The 24,779-nt window shown below is 31.3% G+C and overlaps 6 protein-coding genes across 9 annotated transcripts; 2 read left to right on the top strand and 4 right to left on the bottom strand.

Annotated features, from left to right (window-relative positions):
* Positions 1-81: 81 nt before the first annotated feature.
* On the bottom strand, positions 82-3,841 carry Tamo (PUB and ZnF_RBZ domain-containing protein tamozhennic). Of its 2 annotated transcripts, none has more exons than XM_074241969.1 (3): positions 3,406-3,841; positions 3,007-3,340; positions 82-1,878 (listed from the first exon to the last, which is right to left on the bottom strand). In XM_074241969.1, exons 2-3 carry the CDS (start codon positions 3,152-3,154, stop codon positions 287-289), a joined length of 1,740 nt encoding a protein of 579 aa, XP_074098070.1. In that variant the 5' UTR covers positions 3,155-3,340; positions 3,406-3,841; the 3' UTR covers positions 82-286. The 2 variants fall into 2 exon arrangements, with proteins under 2 accessions (XP_074098070.1, XP_074098071.1); XM_074241970.1 differs by having other exon boundaries at positions 3,007-3,355.
* A 332-nt stretch (positions 3,842-4,173) lies between these two features.
* LOC141526858 (DET1- and DDB1-associated protein 1) lies at positions 4,174-5,835 on the bottom strand. Its single transcript, XM_074242000.1, has 4 exons — positions 5,695-5,835; positions 5,455-5,593; positions 4,743-4,804; positions 4,174-4,588 (listed from the first exon to the last, which is right to left on the bottom strand). The coding sequence occupies exons 1-4, from the start codon at positions 5,695-5,697 to the stop codon at positions 4,475-4,477; spliced, it is 318 nt and encodes a 105-aa protein (XP_074098101.1). The 5' UTR covers positions 5,698-5,835; the 3' UTR covers positions 4,174-4,474.
* On the top strand, positions 5,820-8,355 carry Hmg-2 (High mobility group protein 2). The gene is made up of 5 exons (XM_074241984.1): positions 5,820-5,944; positions 6,028-6,643; positions 7,297-7,381; positions 7,666-7,881; positions 7,961-8,355. The coding sequence occupies exons 2-5, from the start codon at positions 6,041-6,043 to the stop codon at positions 8,101-8,103; spliced, it is 1,047 nt and encodes a 348-aa protein (XP_074098085.1). The 5' UTR covers positions 5,820-5,944; positions 6,028-6,040; the 3' UTR covers positions 8,104-8,355.
* On the bottom strand, positions 8,170-13,405 carry LOC141526830 (protein MMS22-like). 2 transcript variants are annotated; one of them, XM_074241956.1, is made up of 4 exons: positions 13,191-13,405; positions 8,972-11,758; positions 8,389-8,577; positions 8,170-8,307 (listed from the first exon to the last, which is right to left on the bottom strand). In XM_074241956.1, exons 1-4 carry the CDS (start codon positions 13,391-13,393, stop codon positions 8,259-8,261), a joined length of 3,228 nt encoding a protein of 1,075 aa, XP_074098057.1. In that variant the 5' UTR covers positions 13,394-13,405; the 3' UTR covers positions 8,170-8,258. The 2 variants fall into 2 exon arrangements, with proteins under 2 accessions (XP_074098057.1, XP_074098058.1); XM_074241957.1 differs by having other exon boundaries at positions 13,196-13,334.
* On the top strand, positions 13,211-21,685 carry LOC141526828 (uncharacterized). Of its 2 annotated transcripts, none has more exons than XM_074241955.1 (11): positions 13,211-13,336; positions 13,415-13,767; positions 13,858-13,906; positions 14,139-14,266; positions 15,039-16,071; positions 16,915-17,446; positions 18,387-19,005; positions 20,088-20,524; positions 20,625-20,884; positions 21,005-21,134; positions 21,267-21,685. In XM_074241955.1, exons 3-11 carry the CDS (start codon positions 13,877-13,879, stop codon positions 21,368-21,370), a joined length of 3,273 nt encoding a protein of 1,090 aa, XP_074098056.1. In that variant the 5' UTR covers positions 13,211-13,336; positions 13,415-13,767; positions 13,858-13,876; the 3' UTR covers positions 21,371-21,685. The 2 variants fall into 2 exon arrangements, with proteins under 2 accessions (XP_074098056.1, XP_074098055.1); XM_074241954.1 differs by having other exon boundaries at positions 13,415-13,700; positions 21,267-21,684.
* A 623-nt stretch (positions 21,686-22,308) lies between these two features.
* LOC141526852 (coiled-coil domain-containing protein 25) lies at positions 22,309-24,669 on the bottom strand. The gene is made up of 5 exons (XM_074241992.1): positions 24,483-24,669; positions 24,329-24,376; positions 24,144-24,235; positions 23,272-23,654; positions 22,309-22,933 (listed from the first exon to the last, which is right to left on the bottom strand). The coding sequence occupies exons 1-5, from the start codon at positions 24,505-24,507 to the stop codon at positions 22,855-22,857; spliced, it is 627 nt and encodes a 208-aa protein (XP_074098093.1). The 5' UTR covers positions 24,508-24,669; the 3' UTR covers positions 22,309-22,854.
* Positions 24,670-24,779: the final 110 nt, after the last annotated feature.

The raw sequence follows: 24,779 nt of genomic DNA on the forward strand, positions 1-24,779 counted from the left end.
TCCGCCAAGTTTTCAACGCCCCCAGGTAAAAAAACTATTTTTTCAACTGAAAACTTAGAAACGTGAAGAAAAAAAAATATGTAACAATAGCAACAATTCAACATTTATTGAACCAAAATAACATAAAAGCATCGATACATATTTAATATCTTACAAATTCAGTCATACAATTATCTAATAAACTTTTTACAGTTGAATAAGGCCAAATTTGTCCACTTAATTCTTTTCCATAATTCAATAAAAAAAACAAATAAATAAATTTCTCCTCTAAAATTAATAATAATCATTAAATATAAGTAGGCGAGTCTTTGAGGTTAAACTGACAGGCTTCACAAACAAGAGCTTCTTTCTCATTAACAAGCGTGCACTTAGGACACACTTTCCCGCCACTGGCCAGAGGAATATCTTCATTACCTTTCCTCCTAGACTTTCCGCACATCTCGCAAATTTCCTTCCCCGCAGCGTTAAAAAACGTGCAGGTCAAGCAAGACCAGGTCGCAGCATCAGCTGGACCATCAATCTTCATATTCTTCACAAGATCAGAAATCTGATCTTTATCTCTCTTATTTCTTCCTTTAACCTCAACCATCAAATCGCTCCCTTCGCTATCATAATTGTACGTCGCACCTAAATCAATTAATGGCGCCTTGTCAATTCTGGGGTTAGAATTTCCATTATAATTAGCGTTCGACTTGGAACTTCTGGAACGATGTCGTTCCTCGAACTTGTCAGAACTTTCTCTTCTCTTACTTTGCCTTTCGTTCCTCAGAACGTCTTCTCTCTCAGCGACATCTTTGGAGTATCCAAGATCCTTCAGGCTGCGACATACAAAATCCCAAGAGTCAGAAGCCGTCGCAGAGTCAAGACTCATTGAAGTTTTTATCGGGGAAGATTTGTTCCCTCCGTCAAACTGATCAGGCGGCTTAATGGCTGTCGTTGAAGATTTACTGCGACGGTGGCTCCGCTTATCGTAGGAACCGTCAAACTCAATCAGTGGCGCATGCGCGTAAGTTGGAACTCCGTAAACTTGATTGTAGTGATTGTTTAAATCAGACTCAAAGCACCTTAAATCTTCGTACCGATAATTATCTGGATCATAGTTCGCTGCCAGAGGGAGCACTGGAACACGCGGAATTCCAGTTCCAGTTCCTGGAATTCCAGTTCCAGGAACGATACTTCTTGTTCCAGGAACTGCATTTCTTATTCCAGGAACCAGAACTTCAGTTCCAGGAACTGGAACGACATCAGGCCTGTAACTAATAGGATATTTAAGTCCAGTTTGATACTCATTAATTGGAGAATTTATAATTGCAGGTTGGGTGTAATGCAAGTCGTAGTTCTTGCGTCTTTGTTGGCACCGTTCCCAGAACCTGTGATTAAGGGCGCGGATAGCATTCTCAGGAGTTCCTACGTGCTTTTCTCGGAACTCGAGGACTTCTAACCAAGAAACGGTGAAGGTTTGCGACACGTTTTCCCAGATCTGCTTCATTATCTGGCACTCGACGAAGGCAACGATCGCGTCACGGCTCACGTAGGACACACGGTCCGGGTCTATGGGTCCTTCGAGACTCATCACGCCTCGCTCGTGCAGCGTCGGCTTGTAGCCCATCAGCTCGAACATCAGCTCAGCGCCTATCAAGTTTGTCTCTATCTCGTGCTTGTAGTACCCGCTGTAAGTTCGTAGAGTTCGGTATTCTTTGCGCCAAGGCTGCGCTAGCAGGTTCGCCGCATACAGAGAGATCGCGATCCACGCGGAACACGCTCGGTAACCGCTGAAGTCTGGAAGGGTTGCTGCTGATTGGTGTAATATGTGCGCTGTTTGCTCGAACATGTACTTGTTTTCGTGAGGCACTAGGTGGAGGTATTCTTTTATAAAGCCTGGAAGTGTTTTAAAGAAAAAATTGTGAACAAGTTTTTTTCAGGAGTTACAAACTTTAATTTAAGTTGAAAATTAGCAAATATTTTAATACACTAGTCACAAAAATTAAGGGATAGAAAAAAAATTTGAAATTTTTTGGTGGAATTTTTGGAAAAAAATTGAATTTTTTTTTTTTTTTTTTTTTTCAAATTTCTTGAAAAATTAATTTCTTTGATTGAAAAAATAAAGATTCTTGAGAAAAAGAATTTTTTTCATCGAAAAAATGAATAAAAATAAAAAAATTTCTCATAACGATGATTTTAGCAAACACAAAGAATTTGAAGCTTTGGGGCTCTATGAAAAAAAATCGCAGCGCTTTGAATTTTTCAGAGATTTAAGGGGACACTTGGAGGTTGAAAAATTACCGACAATATCCCTTGTTCATCCATTTTATCCAAAGTTACACCAAGTTATCCAAATATCCTTAATTATGCGAATTTTTGTCGTTTTTTCAGTTAAAGTTTTCAATTAAAAAAAAATTTTTTTGACAAAAGCTATTCACAGTATCTTATAGAAAATATCGTGTAGTTTTTAAAACCGTCCTTCGATTTCCTATACGGTCATCATTTCCAGAGTTATTGATTGTCAAAGTGACAAAATACTTTTTGCTTTGACTGACGATAACTCCGCGGCAAATCATCGTACAGGCTTTACGATTGCGTCAAATTGAAGGGCATTAAATTTTCTAAAAAAGTTTTTCAGCGAAATAATGGAAAAAAATTTTTTGAAGCCCGTAGACTTTTTTAAGACGAGAAAAAATTTGGAAAATTTTTTTGTGGTTTTCTAAGGATTTCTCCAGACCCGAACATGATAAAAAATTTTTCATGGTCGTATCTGAAAACTAGACACTTGGAGATACAACTTGCTTTTTTTTTTGCTGTACAATCATTTTTCTCGGAGTTACAGCTCGTTGAAAATCACCAAAAAATTTCGAATTTTTTTTATATCCCTCAATTTTTGTGACTAATTTATTTAACTTTAATGAAATCCATTAATAATTGTTTTTAATAAGTTAATAGTTTTTTTATAGCTTAATAATTGATGCATTTACCCTAGAAATAATAATAAAAATAATAAAATAAATTAACCTTCAAGTTTGTGTCTCAATGCAAGTTTTTCTTCACTCTCATCCATGTGTAAATAAGCAAGGTGACTTTTTTCGACATTTATGCTTATTTCTTTCAATTTGTCTAGTATCGCAGTACCTGGACGATCCAAAATGTCAAATGCCATCATTTTGAGCACTAATTACCTACGACCTGTCAACAAATCACCACCATCAGGATAATAATGACTAAATCACCACATAAAATAATTATCTATGGAAACAATTGGAAAATTGATCACGGAAATATCTTTTTTGGTGAAAATTTAGTGCAATTTACACTCGAATTTCCGTATGTCTGCTCATACTGTCTCAACCTATAAATAACAATGCTAATTATAGAAGTAATCTAGATCCATTAAATAATTCAAAAATTTCATACCTTTTTCATTTTACCATTGTTGCAATTCGATTTCTCGTGCTTCAGCATTTTGTTTATCATTTATTATTTACCAATTCATTTATTTAGCAATAAACTAACAAATACACACCAAATATTTATTTATTGTTGACACTGGTCAGCTCTCAGTGCTTAAAAACTCGGAAAATAATTAGTATCTTGGTTTTGTTTAAAAATTCACTTATTTATTCAATGTAGTTATTGTTAAAAATACTTGGAGGTTATTATTAATTTTTGCAAAATAATAATAATAATAGTATAATGCTTCCTTGCATGTGTCGATTAAAAAAAAATCAACAATTTAATTTTCTGTTGTAAAATGTTGGCAATGGCGGAATTTATGTTTGAAATATTTCTTCGCGCCATTCAAAGATGGCGGACCTTGGGAATTCCCAATATTTATTTTTTTAAGTTCCACTTTTTACCACCAGGGGAAAATTTAACTGTATTTAATAAAAATATGTCACAAGTTTATTTAAAAATATCAAAAAATAATTTTCTTTTTGCATTTTTAAAAACGGAAATTTTTTTTTGACAATCTATCTAGTGGAGTATTAAATTTAAGTAATTTTTCTCAAGTAAATTGTATATTTTCAAGTAAATTTTGTAATTTATGAAACTTAAATTCTACTAACATAATTTTAAGATATTTTTGTTCATTTTACCTTCAAATTTTTTAATAAATTCTTATTTAATTAATAATTCAATTCCATGTTTTTCAATTAATATTAAATTATTAAAAAAAAATACTTAAAATTACAATTAAATTTATTGGTAATGCGACATTAAAACTTCACACGCATTGCACACAAATGTCAATTACATAATTACAAATAGAGTACGCATAAATATTATTATTAATTATAATTGAATTAATATCAATGTTTATGAAAATATTTTTTTTTTGTTTTGCAAAATTCAATATAATGAAATGAATAGTTAATTTAAATGTAACATGCCGCAGTATTTGGAATGTAGCGTGTGTGAAAAAAATGAATTTACTTATTATTGATTATTATTATTGTTGATTTGTAAATGAGGTAATCGTGTATTAAATAGTGTTGTTGAGATCAAGACGTGGTCTCTTACAGCGACGGACTGTAACATCTTCAGATTGATCACTGCCGCCATTTGGTGATAATACATCACGTTTTCGTTCAGCGTTCTATTTAGAAACATCGTTTATTTTATTTATGGTTTGTCATTCAATTTAAAAATACTTATTATATGAATACTGTACTCAGAAATTTTATTACAGTATTTTTTTTTGATTTTTTTAGTTATTATTTTTTTAATTAGGGTATTTGTTCACTAAGTACCTTTTTGTCCCATTGTTGATGAAGGAAACGGAGTAAAATTGTTGTTTTTTCTGTGACAATTACTGTAATAAAAAAAAAGGATTTTTGATATTAATAATAATGACAAATAAATAAATAATATTGACATTTGACAATTTATAGATTTTTTTTTTCAATTTTAATAAAAAAACTAATAAAAATTTTAATAAGAAAATTTTAATAGAAATTTTAATAAGAATATTTTAATAAGAATATTTTAATACAAAAATTTTAATAAGAAAATGTAAAAAAAAATTTTAAAAAGAAAAATTTATAAGAAAATTTTAATAAAAATTTAATAAAAATTTTTCATGAAAAAATAAAAAAAAATGGAGCAAAATTAAAAAAAAAAAAAAAATTTTAACAATAATTGATTTCTTAAATCGAAATAAGAAATTTTCAAAGGTCAGCTGATTTTTACAACTACTAATAAAAATTTGTAAACAAAAAATTTAATTTTTAAAAATGAGTACTTGTGAACTATTTTAGTCAATTTTTATTTGAAAAAAACTAAACAAAAAAAAAACTATGAATTGGTTATTTTTATACCAACTTAAAAAATGCTCCAAAATTTTTTTAATAAATACTAAAAAATTATTTGTATGATTTTAAAAATATAATTTTACACAGGCAATAATTGAAAATAATTAATAAAAAAACGAATTAACTGAAAAAAACACAAAACATCTGATACCTTGCTCCGAAGGATAATCCTTAGTGGGTAAATAAACAGAAGGTCTTTTAATACAAGTCCTGTTACCATTATCTGTATGAAAATTAGCGAAATTATTTTCATCGTGGCTAGGAAGTCCTTTCAAAAACTCTGAGACAGACTGAAACCATAATAAGACGTTAGAAAAACCCAAACATAGATGCCAAACAGTTTTACAAATAATTAACGGTAAAAAAATTGAACAGAATATAATTTTCTCACCATAGTTGCAGTGAATAACGATAAAAAAATACTTTCAATTAAATGAATAATATTAAATACTTATCAAAGTTAAAAATTAATAAACAAAATTATTTCCGCCTCGAAAAATTTCTTCTGGTGATTACTGATGCAACTTAGTTGAGGTTATGCTTGACGTTTGCCTCAAATCTTCGACATTAAGTTGGCTTTGGTGCATGCGCATGAGTTGCAGACTCGTAAGCTTGATTTACAGAGCAGAGAGCACCAGAAGGTAAGAAAATATTAACCTGTAAAATATTTATTGTTATTTTTTTTTGTAATTGTAATTAAGAATAAAAATAAAATAAATTTTAGGAAGAAATAAATAATGAGCCAAAACTCACGAAGAAGCGACGCGACGTCGACGGGTGAAAACGATAACAATGCGGTAAATGGCGAGGAGTCGGTGTCCTCGATGACAATAATGACGGCGAGCCAGCAGCCGTCAAACGTTAACGGGGAAGGTGAGGACTTCTCCGGGAACAGGTCACCGTACAGTGAATCCGCTGAAGACAAGGCCGACTCTGCGGGTGACAAAAAATCCTTGAACGCGAGCACCAACAATGTCACTCCGGTGAACAAGAACAAGTCAAAGAAGCGCAAAAAGACTCCCAGAGACGCGACAGCACCAAAGCAACCGCTCACCGGGTACTTCAGGTTCTTAAATGACAGGCGTGATAAAGTTCGCAATGAGAATCCAAACATGTCATTCGCGGACATCACCAAGGCTTTGGCTGCTGAGTGGAGCTCGCTACCCGCTGATCAGAAACAGCTGTATCTCGTCGCTGCTGAGCAGGACAAGGAGAGGTACAACCGGGAGTACAGTGATTACAAACAGACTGAAGCTTATCGGTTGTTTAGTGAGAAGCAGACCATGGAGAAGATTAACGATAAAAAGGTTGTTACTGATGCGCCGGCTACTGATCAAATTGTGAGTTTTTTTTTTTTTTTTTATAATTCTAAACTTTTTTTTTTTTTTTTTTTTTTATTAAATTAGAAATAAAAATTAATTTAGCAGATTTTTAAGAAATTTGTTAACAAATAAATCATGCCAAAAAAAAGTAGAAAAAAAATTGACATTTAGAAATTTTAAAATTCAATTTTTTGTAAATAATTTTTCTAGAAAAATTTTTTTGTTAAGTAAAATTAAAAAATGATCAAATGACTGCTAACTTTAATGACATAAATGATTTTTTAAAAATTGCACAAGATAAATACACCATTTGTTGACCGATGTGCTTAAAAGTTAATTAATTATTATTTTACAAGGTTTTTTTTTCTAAGTGTATTGAAAAAACAAAATATGGCATTTAATCATCATACTAAAAAATTGCGGAATTTATGTGCAGTGATTACAGCTTAAAAAAAATATTTTATGTTTTTTTACAACGCAATTAGCTATAAACCGGTCAAAAATAACTAGATTACATTTTTACTAATTAATAGATTTATAATATTATTTTAATTTTTAGACTGAAAATTTTTTTAATATTCTACATATTAAATTTTTTTTTTTATGAGAAAAATAACCAAATATCTGCTATTTTTATTCAACGTTTTTTTTTTTTTTTTTTTTTTAAATAGGAAAATTTGTCGGAAAAAGACAATGATGGGTTCTCTGGATTTGATATTCCGATTTTCACTGAAGAGTTTCTTGATCATAATAAAGGTATGTGTAAATATTATTTTAAGTATAAAAGTTACGCAGTAAAAAATTTTATGATATTGAAATTTTTAGAGACATAAATTTTAAATAAAAATATTTATGCATAAAAAAAAATATGTAAATTCAGTCAAAAATTTTTTTTTGTGCGTAACTATAAATTTCCATTGAATTATTTAAAAATCGATATTTTTTTTTTCCAAATCTAACTCCTTAATAATTCAATCAACAGTAAATAAATTCTATCATTATGTAAAAAATCTTCAATTAAAAAATGAATCAATTAACAGCCTGTGAATCCGAACTACGGCAGCTCCGAAAAGCAACATCTGACTGTGAATCTCAAAACGCAGTTCTCCAGCGTCACGTAGACAGTCTCCATGCAGCTGTAAATCGACTAGAGTCAGAAACAAATCAGCAGCGAACCACGAACCAATCTCTGCAGCGTCATTTTGATATTCTCCGAAATCAATTGGCCAGTTGTTTCGCTTCAGTCCCTCTCAAAGGTTTTTTTTTTATCAACCTACACTATAAATATCTGTTACATAAATATAGTTTATTATATGTCGGTAAAAATATTTACAGGAACACACGATGGTGCCAATTTACAAAATATAGACAGCTATATCGAGCGATTAGAATTTTTGTTTACCAGCGGCAGCAATTCAGACACTTCATTCCGAAATGCGGTGCAAAATGCTATTGCCCAATTCGATCTGATAGGATGACCTTCGTCTCCTTCCTCACCAACACCGGCACTACCTCCGCCGTCGTCACCTAATGTCGCAACGACTAATTCGAAACATCGCTCGTCAAGGCATTTGCGAAAGTGATGCGTTCAACGCAGTACAAATATTATCTTATCTACATGACACCCATTAAATTACTGATTTAATTTTTTCACGTGTTCTGTGAGTTTACTCGATAGATCTCTGCAAAAATAATAATAATAATAATAATAATAGTATTAATTAATTAAAGTCAATTGAATTTATTTCAAATCAATTACTTACCTGAGTGATTTTGCATTTTGTGGGTGATGGTATCCTCGTTGTAATTTAATGATACCTTGTTGTACTTGTGTGATTATTATTTTTGATAATTCTCGTGTGTTTATTGATTGTAAAAGTTCCCAAGTAGGTTGCGAATTTGATGGCAAATAATTAATCAAAGTTAAAACAATAATATTTGCTAATTTTTCTCTAAAAAATTAAAAAAATTTTTTTAAATAAATTTTCAAGTTCACAAAACAATTTCTTCATATATATAAAAAAAAAATTACTTTATAAACTTTGATTTTATTTTAAAGTAATTTTTGTATCAATTTTTAGCCAAGACTTATATAAAATAAAAATTAAATTTCTACTTGCGAGAAAAAACCGCCACCTGGCGGTGAAAATAATTATTAAAAAAACTAACCCTCAAGTTTTTTTTTTTATACAAAACAAAATTAATTTACAACATTTGATTTTACTTGAAAGTAATTTTTGTATCAATTATCAGCAAAGATTTATATAGAAGAAAAATAAAGTTTCTATTTGTGAGAAAACACGCCACCTAGCGGTGAAATTAAATAACTATTGAAAAAAAACTAACCTCAATTTAAAATCACTTTTGTAATAATTATTCCCGCAGACATAATTGATAAATTTAGTCGTTTGTTGCTTATGAGGATGATGTTCATGAGTCCTGATATAAGCCTCGACAATATTTCCCGAGCACTTTAAAACAATCGACTCAGCAATATACTTTTTATTCTGAGCGACAGAAACATCTAGCAAATGATTAATCAGCGCCATCACGAGATACCCGTGCTTGTGCATTGAATTATCTTGAGAAATTTTAAGAAACATCGCAAGTTTTTCAACAATAAAAACCGAAAAATCACTAGCGGAGTCTGTGAAGCACCTGGTGAGTGATTCGGCGACCCTAAAGCCGTCTCCAGACTCAGTAACAAGAAGCGGAAGGTACGTCTGAAGCAGATCCGATATTAAATTAAACAAAGTAACATCATTCTTAGCATTAGCAGACTCCAACCCCAGAATGACCATGGAGAATATCTTCTTGCTCAGGTGTCTCAGGTAAGCATCTTCATTATTTTTTATCAGCACAAACTTGTTGATGTAATTAAGGAGCATGCTAGCATGAGTTTTGGTGTGCATCATCGCGCCGCAGCAGAGAAATATGGTACCAAGACACCTGTAGATCCACCAAGCTAATTCGCTGTCCTGAGTTTCAGGTCGAATCGGCCCCAAGACCCACTTGTCAAGATTCATCAGTATGGACCTTGTCCTGACATCCAAAGCTGGATCTTGTGCAGTCCTTCGTCTGTTATTCAACGCCATGGCCCAGGAAATCAACGACTCAGATTCTTTAACAAACTTCTCCTTTTCTTGCTGATTAAACAGCTGGCGAATTTCATCAAATTCAACCACGCAGCGTTTAATTTCCTCCATCTCTCCCGAAGAGTCCAATCCGTGGATGCAGCACTTGAACCAGGCCTGGATGACAATCAAATTAAAATTCTTGATCCCCCTGATACCTTCCAGCTCACTATGCGCCAGAACTCCTGTCAGGTAGTTCTTGATAATCCTCGCGTCTTTGACCTTTAACGTCGAGGTAAAATGAACAAAAAGTGAAGAAGCTTCTTGCCGATTGGATTCAGCAATTTCTTTGTACCTAGCCGCTTGGACAGTGAACTCAACAGCCAGCTTCGGAAAGTCTTCATAATAGTCCCCAGAGAAGACCATCGTGCGAAGACACCCAACAACGTTGACCATCAAAGTAGCCAGGACATCTCTGCGGTCTTTGGTCAGCATCTCCAAGACCAGCTTCAGCAAGACCGGTATCTTGCTTTTAGGACACTCTCTCAAATACCTGTCGATCCACCCACTGATCAGGAGATGCTCATCTCCTCTACTCCCAACTAAAGCACCCAAGGTGTCGATGAAGGTAGACATCATTGACCTACCAAATTCGTCCTGTCGGCAACAGATAACGTTAACCATCTCAACAAACCTGTCAGCAATTGGCTGCAAGCTTAGATTACTCTCCCTGTACAGCAGCAGAACACACAGCTGTCCTTTCCAGCTCAGGATAATCCTCTTAGAATTATTGTCCGGCTGCAAAACAGGAGGCAGCAGGTTCAGCATCACCGTACAAACATCAGCAACATCAGCAGTGACACCTAGAGTCAGAAACAGAGAGATGAAGTTAAGCAGCGCTGGTTCGTTGAACTCCTGGACCTTGCACTTGTTGAACTTGGAGCAAATCCGGCCCTTGATCTGGTACCAGTAGTTCTTCTTACCAGAGGTTCCATCCTGGCGCTTGAGGACGCAGCCCAGGAAATTAAGAAACATCCCATAGCTAGATTCAGCGTCCTTGCCGTCAATCCTCTCCTTGACCTGCTTCAGCAACTCGAGAGGAGTCTTCCTGTCCATCGAGAGCGACCAAAGACCCTGAGAGGTCAGGTATGGGTGCTCCAGTCTCCGGGGGAAGTACTCCCAGAGATGATTTATTATTATTATTCTAAACTCCCACCATTCGGTGGTCAGCTTCTTCACCAGCGGAATCAGCAGCTTCAGCTCCTCGTCGATGTCTCCAGGGTGTCGGGAAAATCCTCGGAGGATTCGTTCAATTTTGGGATAGTTGTCCTTGATCCTCGAGCTGCTGCTCCCTTGGAAGACCCCGTCGATGCTGTATCCCTGGAGGATCCCCAGGTGGTAAATCAGCCATACGCTGAACAGCTCACTCTTCACTGTCGGGGTGATTTTGTCCAACGCGCAGTTCACGTACTCCCAGAAGCTGACCTCGACCTGGTCGCAGTCCTCGATGATGACCTGGATCATCAGCCACAGCTCTCTAGCACAGGAACAGCTGTACGGAGTCTTCACTCTCAGGTCCCCGGAGTGTCTCTCGAAGATCTTCAAGGATATGTAGATCAGGTCGTCGATCACCAGCTCCAAGGTCTTGCTCAAGTCGTTCATCATTTCTGCTACAGTGAACTTGCTCGCTCGCATGTACGTGAATAATATTAACAGCCAGCGCAGCTCCAGGTGCATGTGGTACAGGTGGAACTCCGGTTGGGAACACTTGTTCCCGATGTTGGAGACTGCGTAGTGGAAGATTGCAGCTGGAACTAGGGTTCTTAGTCTGCTGATGAACGTTTTTAGGACCTGCAGGATTCGGTCGATGTCTTGCAGGTCCAGGAACTGGGAGATTTCTTCACTAAACCACGCGTTGTCTACGCTGCTGATGAATTTCATTGTGTAGCTCAGGAAATCGCACACTGACTTACGCAGCTGGTATAAATTTTCTGGGGAATTTGTTTCTAGGATACGGGGGTTATACTTCTCGTAGCGCGTCAGGATCCGCAGGTTCATCCTGGAAGATTTTATTTTTAGTTGATTTTTAGTTTCCCTAAGGAGGAAATACGTGTAGAAGGCCGTTTTTACGCTGGTTTTCATTAATTTTTTTTAAATAACCTGATAGTTCCAATAAATACTATTAATTTTCATACCTTAAAAAATTTAATAAAAAATCTGCATGAAAATGTCTTTCTACACGTTTTTCCCCCCTTAATTCTTCTCAAAGGTTGAGAAAAAAAATTTTTTTTTTTATCAAAATATTTAAAAAAAAATTAAAGATAATTTTATTAAATTTATGGATCCGAATTTTTTTTATAATTTAGTTGATGACAGATTGACATTATCATAATTTTTTATGACATCAAAATTACCAATCTTTGACCATTTTTTAATTTTTTTTAACAAATAAATTAGATCCAAAAATAAAAATTGATTTTTACAATTAAATTATAATGAAATAAATTTAGCAAAAAATTCCACATGTAGAAACAAAAAAAAATTCGAATTTTTAAATATTTTTTTTTTTATAACTATTAATTTGTAATGAAAGTCCAAAAAATTAAATTTTAATAAAATATTTCATGTCTAGAGATTGAAAAAAATTACAAATCCAAAATTTTAATATAAAAATATTTTTTTTTTTTATGTGCAATTTTAAAAATTTTTTGGTTTTTTTTTTAATAGGTAATTTTTCAATAAAATAAATGAAGCTGAAGTTAGCAGACACTTGACATTTTTCTTTTATTTTTCTTGAAAAATGAACTAGGCACAGAAAATTATTTATAAAAATGTCATTTATAATTTTTCAGAGCTTCTAAAGATGAAATTTTTAAATAAAATTTTCTTGCTATAATTTTTTTGTTAAAAAAATTCTAAAAATTATCAGATGTCTCGTAACTTCAGTGTCATTAAAATAAATAATTAAAATTTTTATGTAAATTAAGTTAGCCGACATCTAAAAATTGTTAGAAATTTTTTTTACTAAATAAATGATTACAAAAAAATTTTTTTTAAATTTCAATTGTAAAAAACTTGAAATTTATTAAAAATATTTTTTAGTTCTAATTTAATAATTAAAAGAAAATCAAAAAATTAAAAACGTTGGCTAACTTTAGTATTATAAATTTTTTAAATTCGGCTAACTCCGAAAATAAATTTAGCAAATATTTAATAATTTCTATAAATTTTTTTAACAAACAAATTATGGCAAAAAAAATTGACATTTAGAAATTAAAAAAAATTAAAAATCCAATTTTTTAAAAATAATTTTTTTGTTAAATAAAATTTAAAAATTCTCTAACGACTGTTAACTTTAATGTCATCGGCAAACTTAATTATCATAAAAATGATAAAATATTTGATAAATTAATTTTGAAATTTTTTTCACCAACCTTTGAGCACTAAGTGCCATAAAATTATAAAAAAAAAAAAAAATAATAAAAATCTACTCTACGCATTCTATTAGAGGCTGCAGGTGTAAGATTGCAGTCGCCCCAGGAAGTTCATGATCGAACAGCAGCACCCGGTCGTCAATAACTTGGAATTCCTTGCAGCGGTCCAGCTGTTCCTTCATCAGCGCTGCAATTTTTGTCAGGTTAGTATCATTAGAATTAATTTTTCCAGCACAATCGAACGTCACAAATTCACTCATAGTGTTTTTCTTTTGTTTCAGGCTGACTGTTGCTATTGAATTTCGGGGAAGACGCGGTTTTGCCGGTTACTCTACAGTTTCTGTCGAAATCAGCTGACAGCTTTACACTGTACATATGTAACTATTAACTCCGGGATTTAACTGTACAATATTAATGGCGACCATCATGAACAAAGATTCAATATAAATGGAAACTATACAATAAAACAGACAATAATTTTTAATTGTTATTACGCTTGATGCTAATGCATTGTTAATGATAATAATATACTTGTGATATTAATTTTAATTAATATAGTTCAAGCTGGTGGGTACTTGTAAATTTTTTTTGGCATGCTGGTGCGGCGCGCTTCACGTTTTTATGTCTAGATTTTGTATGTATTTGTCAGCGGATTGAAATTTTTGTGTTGCTTTTTAATATTTTACTTTTTTAATTATTTAATTCGGTTTTTTATTTTTTTAAGGAATGTCAATCTGGGCACAATGACCCATTTTTTGGAACTCAGTGATGGGGTAAGTTTTTTATTGTTTTTTAAATTAGGAATAGTTTTGTAAAATCAGTATGAGTCATATTTCGCTTAAATTATTATTATTATTTTTTTTTTATTATTTATAACTTAAATTATTTATTTTTATTTTTAATATAAAATTGTAAGAAATAATTTTTGACTCAAAATTAAAGATTGAGAATATATTTAGATATTTAAAAAGTGACTTTACATTGATAGAAGTAATTAATTTACAGCCACCATTGATGCAAGCAATTTTCCTTGGTGACATTCAAGAAGTTCGCTCTTTATTGACGACACAGCAGGAAAGTGTCCATTGGAAGGATGAAAAACTACGTACGCTGGTTCACGCAGCAGCTTTTATGTAAGAGTATAATCTTATACTGACAAAATAAATCAGTAACTTAAAATCAAAAGTTTATTTTGATGACGGTATTGTATTTTTTTGATACTATGTCGGGTAAATATTTTTAAAACTACAATAAATTTTTATAATTTTGTAAGTTTAGTCTAAGGTAAAAATTTATTTGCAATTTTATTCTAATTAAAAAAATCAAATGTTGTAAAAAAATCAATTTTCTTAAAATTTATAATTTAAAAATTATATTTATTAATTTATTAGAGTTGATTTGTTTTTTTTTTTTTTTTTTTTTTTTTAATTAAAATAAAATTGCAAGTGTCAATAATTGGGTCTTTTACCTTAATAACATTTAAAAATACCTATTTGTAATTTAATAATCAATATATATTTTCAATTCTGCAGCAAAATTAGTAACATATAAATCACAATTCAAAGCAATCGGAAAAAATAAATTATGCGCCCTTTTGGCTTTGGAAATTTATTTTTTTTTTTTTTCACTAATTTCTTTATTAATAACACTTTCTAATTTTAAAAATAAAGTGCGATGGTTAATTTTTTTTCTAAGAAATTAGTAATGATTAAAATTTTTATTTTTTAGACTAAAAATCGAAAACGAAAAAGTTTTATTTTAGTAATAAGAAATGTTAAAATTTTTTTAATTAAAATAAATTAATTTTTATACTAATTAAGATACAGAGTTGCAATAATATCCAATTTTAAGACCTGTAATTTTTTATTAAATATTGTACCTATTAAATAATCTTTAAAATCACAGTGGAGATCCAGAAATCCTTGAAGCGTTGATCCTAAGTGGAGCCGGAGTAAACAAAAAAGACAAGCACTGGCTGACGCCGTTGCACCGAGCATGCTGTTCAGGGAACGTAGCAGCAGTGGAAGTCCTGCTGAAGCACGATGCAGCGGTGAACATCCGAGATACGACCTGGCGAACGCCGTTGCACGTAGCAGCGGCGAACAACGCAGTAGAATGTGCTCAGCTGATCTTGCCAAAATTATTCAAAAACATAAATTTGATGGACCGAAGAAGAAGGACCTGTTTGCACTACGCGGCCTCGAACGGGCACCTGGAGATGACTCGCCTGCTCCTGGAGCAGCCAGGCTGTGCAATAAACGCCCGAGACAAGGAGGACCGATGCGCTCTGCATTACGCGGTCTCCGAAGGTCATGAAGAAATTGTAAAAATTCTCCTGGAGCACGGAGCTGAGATCGACGTCAAGGATCGGAATCTCTACACTCCCTTGCACGTATCGGTAGCTGCGGGGAAGTTTGGGTGTCTGAAGATCCTGATCGAGGCAGGGGCTGATATCGAGGCGAAGAATTCCTATGGGAACACGCCGCTCCACGTCGCCTGCTTGAATGGACACGCTGCGGCTGTTGCCGTCCTGGTCTATCACGGCTCTAATATTGAAGCTGTTAATTACAGAGGACAGACACCGTTGCACATTGCGGCCGCGAGTACTCAAGGTGTCAGCTGCTTGGAGATTCTCCTCAGCGCTGGTGCTGATATTAATGTCCAGTCCCAGGACGGCAGGACTCCACTTCATATGACTGCTATTCACGGCAGGTTCACCAGGAGCAAAAGTCTCCTGGATGCTGGAGCCTCTCCGGACACCAGGGATAAAAATGGAAACACTGCCTTGCATATTGCCGCTTGGTTGGGACACGAGTGTCTCACCACCACTTTGTTGGAGTGCGGAGCTTCTCCTGCGGCTAGGAATGCTGAACAGAGGACGCCCTTGCACTTGAGCTGTCTTGCTGGGCATATTGAAGTCTGTAGGAAGCTACTGCAGGTTCATATTTTCTTTTTTATACATTTTTACTTATTTTTGAGGTAGTACCCTCGCCAGAGTCGTTTTCTTATGATTTTTTTTTAATTTTGCCAGATTAATGTTCATATAATTCTGCATAAATTGCCGCGATTTAAAAATTTTTGACCATCTAGTTTCAGAGACATTTAATTTCAAAGTTTGAGTTTTGAACGCTCTTATACATTACGGTATACGGGATATCCAAAAGTTTACCTACAAACATTTTTATATCTCAGAAACTTTTCTTAGGATCTTTTTAAAAAACTAGAGTAACGTTAAATAACAACTAAACAATTTTTTAAAAATAATTTCATTGATAATTACCACACAGTTTCAAAGATATTTATTAATAAGTAATGAAAAATTTACCAGACTTTAGCCGAGGAAGTGGTACGTTAATAAAGCTATGGCAACAACACAAGTTTTGTGAGCCGCGAAAAAAAGTATGAGACGTGCATGTGCTGAAAAATTTGAAAAGTTTAATGTACGTTAGGTGTAATATTATAGTTATTAATTTTATTTATTTAAAAAAAAAAATAACAATGATTATTTTATGGAAATAAATATTTTTCTATATTTATTAAAAATTCAAAAAAGTTAACAATTTTAATATAATAATATATATTAATCTTTGATAAGTTATAAAAATAATAGTCAGATGAAATAATAAAAAAAAGTAAAATTTAAAATCAGTTAATACATCAACACAAAAAATTTAATTAATAATTTTTCTGAAAAAACAAAACAATACTGTCAATTATTTTTTTTTTTCAGACAAAAATTTTTAAGACATTGTAATTATATTTCCGTATATTTTTTTTCTAGGTGGACAACAAGAAAATCGACTCCCGTGACATTTGCGGGCGAACGCCCTTGCATTCCGCGGCATTCAAGGGTTCAGTGGACTGTCTAGACCTTCTGCTGTCCAGCGGGGCGAATTTCCGATTGTCTGACAACGACAACAGACTGGCCCTGCACTACGCTGCAAACCAGGGTCACTATTTGTGCGTGTTCACCCTGGTAGGGTATGGCAGTGACCCGAATGCCCAGGACGTGAACGGCGCGACGTGCCTCCACCTGGCAGCTGGAAGTTTTTCAGTGATTCACAGCGGAGATTATGCTGGGGAGTGCGTCAGGTACTTGCTCACCCACAGAGCGGACGCTCACATCCGAGACAAGCGCGGATTTACTGCGATTCACTATGCCGTAGCCGGAGGAAACCAATCCGCCTTGGAAGCGCTGTTGAACGTCTCCGCGACGGTCATTTCTAATAATCAGTCCTCGACTTTGACTAATTCGAAAAGCAGCCAGCCTTCACCCCCTATTCGCTGCGAAAATGTTTCACCGGCTTCTCCAGGTTAGTATGAATGTAATAGTTTTTTTTTTATTTATTTTTTTTTTTTGGTAATTTTTTATTTTTCAAAAAATTTAATAATTATTTTTACCTAATTAATTATTTAAAAAAAAATAAGTCATATTTTTTATTTAATTATTAATTTTTAATAAAAATTAGTGTTTTTTTTTTAATTATAAATTTATAGAAAATTTTAAAAATTGTAATCTTTTTTAATTATTTTAATTATTTTAATTATTAATATTTATAATTTTTTAAATAAATAAATTAAACTTAAACTTGATGCGGTTTTTTAGTATTTTAAATTTAAAATAAAGATAAAAACTTTATTTCAGGAGATAATTTAAAATTCAATTATCATTTTTCCAGTAGTTCCTGGAATTTTATTTAGAGTTTGGGAAAACTTTTTAAATTTTTAAAGAAGCTTTAAGTCGTCATTTTAAACTAGAAAAAAATAAATTTTCCAAAAAACTCAGCCGTCAGTAAAAAAAAAAAATCATTTTATAATTCTTAAAAAATATATATAATTTTTTTTTTTTTTAGCAAATGACTAAATATTAAATTTTTAAAATAATATTGTCAATATTAACGTCCACAATTATCATTAATTCTAATGTAATTGTTATTATGGCCCTGTCTTGACCATATTCCTGATATACAAATAATTATTTTTAAATAATAAAAATTAATTATAATTTAATAAAAATTTATACGATAATTATTCTTATTACCGATGATTAAATATATTCAAAAATAATTTAGGGTGTCGATAATTGAGACTTTTACCTTACTTTTTTTTAATAAAATTACTATTACAATTCTTTTTTATTATTATTAATTAATTATGGAAAAATATTTTTATTAATCACAATTTATGATTAAATAAAAATAAAATATTAACAATGATAAAAGATAAAAAAATAAAAATGTTTTCTTTACCCAGGTTCTTCAACCCCATCATCAACAAACCTCACTGCAGCCTCGTTGATCCAAGGACCGGGGAATCCAGCATTGACGCCGCTCCACCTTGCAGCATTTTGCGGCCACGGGGAAATTTTAAGGCTGCTATTGCCGCTGTTTCCTAGCACGAACATCCGGGAGGATACGGGTAAAACTCCCCTGGACCTGGCAGCTTACTGCGGTCACGAACAATGCGTCAGATTATTATTGAGATGCGCAGCCCTGGTCTCGGTACAGGATAACGTCACAAAAAGAACGCCAGTGCACTGCGCCGCGGCAATGGGTCACTCGAACTGCCTGAAACTTCTTCTGAGCAACATGGAGGACCCCTCGGTGATCGACAGGTACGACATTAAACATCGGACCGCCCTGACCCTCGCGGTCGCCAATGAACACAAAAAATGTGCATCTATTTTGCTGGAATACAAAGCAGACTGCAATCTCCCGGACATCAATAAACATACGCCGCTGTTCCGCGCTGTTATTCAGCTCCACTATGAGCCAGATCCTGTGCTGGATCAGCTGCTGAGACACGGAGCAAGAGTCTCTGTTCAAGACAACTCTGGGAAGACTCCAGTTCATTTGGCTGCTGCTGCTGGAGGGTAATTTTTATCATTAAGCTAAAAATTCTGAGGCCGTTAGATTATATTAATTTCATTGATAAATCTAGACGCGCTTACACAAGCAGACGCTTAAATGAAAATATAATGTAATTTAATATAATATTAGCGCCATTAATTTTATCTCAGTAATTTTTACTAATAAAAATTTAGCACGGATGTATGTCATTGAGGTTATCTGTTACGTAGTTTATTTATCAGCGTTATATTTATTTATCACTGCGAAATTATTTTAGCGACTAAAAAAAAATGATAATTATGTTTAAGTACTTGACTTTAAGTATTTCTTCTTAGAAGTTTGATAAAATAGTCGGAGATTGTAGAGAAATCTTCATTATTCATTATATTAATTTCATCGAGGAATCTGCTTACACAAGCAGACGCTTTAATGAAAATATAATTTGTTTGGTTTAATTTAATCATTTAATTATGAGAGACAAGAGGGTCAATAACTATTAATTTTATCAGAAACTAAATTTGTTAGTTATGCAGACAAATCAACCTTAAAATTTATGATTGTCATAAAGTAGTATTTAAAAATTTATTTATTTATTATTTTATGATGTAATTATATTCATAAGATTTTTTTTAAGAATTTATAATAGAAATTTTCATAAAAATATTTTTATCTCACGGAAAAAATTAAAGAAATTATTATATTAATTCCGTCAGTTATATTATCTAAAAATTATTAACCAAGATTAGTAAAAACATTACTTGAGACATTACCACAAACAAAATTCAACGATATTGATATTTGATTGCTTAAAATAAATCAAATCATAACTTTGTCTCTAATAGTGTCAATAATTGGAGCTTTTACCTTACATTTAGAATTATTTTAGTATCAGTTATATTTAGTTTATATTTGTTCCGGTTATTATGCCTGAAGTTATTCTAATCCCCGTAACAGATCCAAATGTTTTGCTTTTATTACCATTAAGTATATTTATCGTACTTAATTTTTTATTCAATTATTAAGTACAATAATTCAACCTAACATTCTTGGGATTCCTTTAATGTTGAAAATAATAAAAAATTGATGAAAATTAATTTTATTACAGGCTGTACGCTCTCGAGAATTTACTAAAAGCAGACCCGAGTGCAGTGTCTCTAAAAGACGACCAAGGCTGCACTGTCCTGCACTGGGCGTGTTACAACGACCATCCGGATTGCGTGGAGTACCTTCTGCAGCAGAACTTTGTGGACACGCTGGAAAGCAACCCGCTGTCTGCGGTCCACTGTGCAGTTCACCAGGGCACAGCAGAGTGTCTCAAGCTTCTTATCAACAAGTTTGGAGGCAAAGCTGTCGCTGCTGCTCCACGAGACAATCCTGGGGGCAGGTTACCCCTCCATGTCGCAGCCGCTTCAGGATCCGTCGAATGCGCTAAATTAATTCTTCACTCCGTCGGGGCTAATCTTGCGGGTCTTGAAGCTCAAGACTACGCCGGGCGAACTCCCCTTCTCAGTGCTGCTCTTGCAGGACAAACTGCTACAATAGGTAATTTTTATTTATTTATTTTTTTTAATTATTAAAAAATTTAATAATAAATTAAAATTTTAAAATAAATTTATATCAATAATTTTAATAATTTTTTTAGAATTATTGTTGGAGTGGAAGGCAAACATCCAAGCAGTTGACGCTGGAAATAACACAGCTCTTCACCTAGCTTGTCAGAGAAAACACTCACAAGCAGCTTCTCTTCTCCTGGATATAATTGAATCATCCCAGACTGTACCTTTAATCAATTCAACTGAAAATTCTCAGAAAAATCCTTTAAAGCGGGTGGAAATTGTCAATATGGCTAACAAGCAATTGAAAACTCCACTTCATTTTGCTGCTAAAAATGGTCTTGTTGGCGTAAGTTATACTCATAATTCAGAATTGAAAAAAAAAATTATTATTTATAAGAATAAAAAAAATAATTATTATTTTAAGAAAAAAAAATTTTTAAGAAATAAAATATTGTTATTATTCTAGATAACAAGAAGACTAATTCAATTAGGAGCTAGCATAGTTGCTGTGGATCTAGACGGATTGACTCCAGCGCTAGCTTGCGCGCCCAACCCCGCTGTTGCTAAATGTTTGGCTACAATTCTCGCAGCTCATGGTATCTCATTGAATATATATATATATATATATATATATATATATATATATATATATATATATATATATATATATATTTATAAATATGACTTATTGTTATTAACGTTGGTAATTAATAATTATTTTTATTTAGGGCAAAATTTGGAGTCTACACAACAGCCGTCAATTCAACAAACCTCTGAAATTTATTTAAACGGCAAAGATTCTCAGCATAGCTCGGACTCTGAATTCTACTGACGACGATTGACAACGCTTTGTCGTAAATATCATCTTCATCATCGTCACCTAAATCGTAATCATAATCACAATCATTATCATAATCATAAATGCACTCACTGCTTGAGTTTCATTTTCAAATTAACAATAATGCCATCTATTAAAATTAGATAACGTGAGACACTTTTTAATATTACTAATTGTAAATAATAATAATAATAATAATAATAATAAAATTTCAAGTCAAAATTATTATTTTTATCATTGTTACTTCAAATGCAAATATTGAAAATACGAAAAAATAATAACAGACTTTTTTTATAGAAAATTTAAATTCTTTGTAAAGAAAATTTTTGAATAATAATAATAATAAAAAAAATATTGTTATTATTAAAAAGTAAAATTTAATTTTTTAATAATAATAAAATTTCAAGTCAAAATTATTATTTTTATCATTGTTACTTTATATGCAAATATTGAAGCTATGAAAAAATAATAACAGACTTTTTTTATAGAAAATTAAATTCTCTTTAAAAAAAAGTTTTAAATCAATTTTTTCGTATCTTTGATTTTTTGTACATAATATTAATTTAAACAAAAAATATTATTATTATTATTATTAAAATATGCAAATAATGGAATTGCTATTTTTGAAGAATAAGCCGTCTTCTTCGCTAATGCCTAATATTTAATATTTTACAATACAATTATATTATGAATAAATATAGGTGTATACATACTTAAAAAGAAATCAGCTTGCTCAATAGTTATTCTTTATATAACTAATATTAATATTTTAAATATTTGAAAAATATATATATAAATATTGAATGTATGTATTCTAATCTATTGTAATACTGTGGCGAAAAGTTTTGAGAGTTTTTGGTACTAGAACAAAAATAACCCTTACAAAAAATTTTATGACAAGTCCAAATAATTATTGTCAGTATTTTGATTGAAAAAAAAAAATTTTTTTGACGTAGTATTTTTTTTATTTTATCTCAAATTTAATTTGAAGATCAAAGTACAAGCTGTTATTATTAAAAATTATATCCATTTTTTAAAATTATATTACCAATTTATTAGGTTAAGATTTATTTGCCAAATTTAAATTAAGTGCTTCCTATTTTGTAAAAAATTTTTTTGATAAATTGAAATATTAACAAAAAAATTGCAAAAATAATTTTTTTTATTTTTTAAAAATAATTTAGTTATTTAATATTCATAAAATTGTAAAAAAATGGAAGCAGGTCATTTGAATAATTTAAAAATGGGTTATTAAAGTAACTTACCAAATGTTTTTATATTTATTTAAATTTCCATATCTGCACAAATTTAAACAATAAAAAAATGTCTAGTGTGTATTTTTACTGTAAATATACAATATAGAGGATTTGAAATTTTTACTCACGTATTTTTATTTTTATTAATTATTTTCTTACTTGTATAATCTTATACTTAATTTTATAATTTTAAATAAAATGAGCAACAGTAACCATAACATGTTACATAAAATCATCCGAATCATAGCCGGCTTCCGTATTCGCCGTCATTTTACTGTGAGAGAACAGCGAAGAATAGCTCCTGAAAAATTTTTCATGATTATAAAAAAAAAAAAAAAAAAAAAAAATTATGCTTTATTAAATAATGACTTTTGTTAAATTGAACTGTACTTTCTTAAATATTGACGATTTTAAAGATATAATATGCATTTTTGATATATTTTTCATATATACATATTTATAATATATATAAATATATAAAATATATGAAAAATTAATGTGGGTACTTAAATGAAAGGTCTCGATGAGTGTAACATCGAGATGAGCTTATATCTTTAAAAATCTCAATAGTTCACAAGATACAAGGTCATTTATTAATTATGCATCTAGAGATAGAGTTTAAAAATTTTTAAAAATTACTTGATTTCAGCTTCTTCTTCCCGCTGTTTCTTCTCAGCTTTTTCCTTTTCTCTCAACTCTCTCTGCAATTTTTTCTTGTCTTCCCGCTCGTTTCTGTCCCTTTGTTCGCGCAGCGCCCTCAAATTCGGAGTTTCAGAGCGCTTTGTTTTGTTGAGCCGATTCACGATCGTGTTAATCCGCTTGGGAACGTGAATTTTCCTAACTTCTTTTTCCTTGTGGAACCCGACTTGCCCCACTTCCATACCAGGAGTTTTTTTCAGGTTAGCCCACATTGTGTATACGACGTCAATGTCGTTTACTTTGTTTCCTTCAATACTGTTCGCTTTCACTAGCTGGGCTGCGTCGTCTAACACCGAGCTTGGGACGTCATCAATACTTTGGCCCTATTAATTAGTAATTAATATTTAATAAATAATTTAAAGAAATTAAATAGATATTTTCTTCTTTAATTATAAATATTTTTTTAGGCTGTAAATACTTCAATTATTTTGAAAGCGTTTGTTTAAAATTTTTCTTCTCAAGAAAAAATAAATTAATAATTAAAATTGACAATTTTTTATAATTTAATAAATTACTAAATATATTTTAATTAAAAGACAAACTTTTTGATAATAATAAAATGAAGAAAAATTTTTTTTAACAAAAAAAAAATTGATAGAAATTTCCAAAAATTTTAATTACTATTTCTTAAAAATAAATTATTTTTTAACTGAAATATGTTAATAGTCATGTGTCTGCTGAATTGAGATTTTTGTTGATTTTATTTATCATTTTAAAAGAAGAAATGATAAATGATAATTTTTTTACTAAAGAAGAAATAAATTATAAGATAGTTAATTTTTATTTAACCAATTAAAATTAATAAATATTACCGGAGCAAGACGTAAATACACGTGAGCTGATGAAAATTTGTCGACATGAAACCAAATATCTTCTGGCCATCCCCATTTAATTAAATCTTCATCTGAAAATTTTTTAAAAAATTGTAAATTTTAACAAAAAAAAATTTTTTTTTTATTAATAATAAAAAATAATACTCAAGAATAAAAATACTTACTTTCATGTTTATCAACTCCCATGAACAAAACCACTGGTGGTTGAACAACTGAAGAAATATTTGAAATAATTAAAAAATTAGCAATTATAATTTTACAACAATATAAAATATAGATTTAAATGAAAAATAATAATTTTATAAAACATAACCTTACCATCACTTTCAAAATAATATACCATGTTTGTTAATTAATATCAGACAATTAAAAAAAAAATGATTTCTTCTTTCCGTATGGGGAATTAATTTTCCATTTATTTATGTTTTACTTCCTAGGCATTTAATTTTTAATAACACATTTAATTTGTTTTGAAAAATAACAAATTATTAAAATGAAATGTGACATTTACAGCAATGAAAAAAAAGTAAAAAAGTAAACAGCATCGATGGTAGGTATGAAAAAATTAAGAGAGAAGAAATCTATATTATCAGTGTTTGCTAAATTTATTTTGAT

Source organism: Cotesia typhae, unplaced genomic scaffold (genome assembly GCF_013202065.1).
Source record: "Cotesia typhae breed Kobodo isofemale line unplaced genomic scaffold, CoteBio_Ctyphae contig_36, whole genome shotgun sequence".
Taxonomy (NCBI): domain Eukaryota; kingdom Metazoa; phylum Arthropoda; class Insecta; order Hymenoptera; family Braconidae; genus Cotesia; species Cotesia typhae.

Coding starts and splice junctions, on each gene's coding strand:
- Tamo (XM_074241969.1), bottom strand. CDS start 3,154: ATGATGGCATTTGACATTTTGGATCGTCCAGGTACTGCGATACTAGAC. Junction 1,879..3,006: donor ATTGAGACACAAACTTGAAG/GTTAATTTATTT, acceptor AAACACTTCCAG/GCTTTATAAAAGAATACCTC.
- LOC141526830 (XM_074241956.1), bottom strand. CDS start 13,393: ATGAGTGAATTTGTGACGTTCGATTGTGCTGGAAAAATTAATTCTAAT. Junction 11,759..13,190: donor CCTCTAATAGAATGCGTAGA/GTAGATTTTTAT, acceptor AAAATCTTCCAG/GATGAACCTGCGGATCCTGA. Junction 8,308..8,388: donor CAAAATGCAAAATCACTCAG/GTAAGTAATTGA, acceptor TTATTTTTGCAG/AGATCTATCGAGTAAACTCA.
- LOC141526852 (XM_074241992.1), bottom strand. CDS start 24,507: ATGGTATATTATTTTGAAAGTGATG. Junction 24,377..24,482: donor ATATTATTTTGAAAGTGATG/GTAAGGTTATGT, acceptor ATATTTCTTCAG/TTGTTCAACCACCAGTGGTT. Junction 23,655..24,143: donor TGTATTTACGTCTTGCTCCG/GTAATATTTATT, acceptor ACTAATTAATAG/GGCCAAAGTATTGATGACGT.
- LOC141526828 (XM_074241955.1), top strand. CDS start 13,877: ATGACCCATTTTTTGGAACTCAGTGATGGG. Junction 20,885..21,004: donor CTAAAAATGGTCTTGTTGGC/GTAAGTTATACT, acceptor TTATTATTCTAG/ATAACAAGAAGACTAATTCA. Junction 21,135..21,266: donor TACAATTCTCGCAGCTCATG/GTATCTCATTGA, acceptor ATTTTTATTTAG/GGCAAAATTTGGAGTCTACA.
- LOC141526858 (XM_074242000.1), bottom strand. Junction 4,805..5,454: donor GGATTATCCTTCGGAGCAAG/GTATCAGATGTT, acceptor TTTTTATTACAG/TAATTGTCACAGAAAAAACA. Junction 4,589..4,742: donor ATCAACAATGGGACAAAAAG/GTACTTAGTGAA, acceptor GTTTCTAAATAG/AACGCTGAACGAAAACGTGA.
- Hmg-2 (XM_074241984.1), top strand. CDS start 6,041: ATGAGCCAAAACTCACGAAGAAGCGACGCGACGTCGACGGGTGAAAAC. Junction 6,644..7,296: donor CGCCGGCTACTGATCAAATT/GTGAGTTTTTTT, acceptor TTTTTTAAATAG/GAAAATTTGTCGGAAAAAGA. Junction 7,882..7,960: donor CGCTTCAGTCCCTCTCAAAG/GTTTTTTTTTTA, acceptor AAATATTTACAG/GAACACACGATGGTGCCAAT.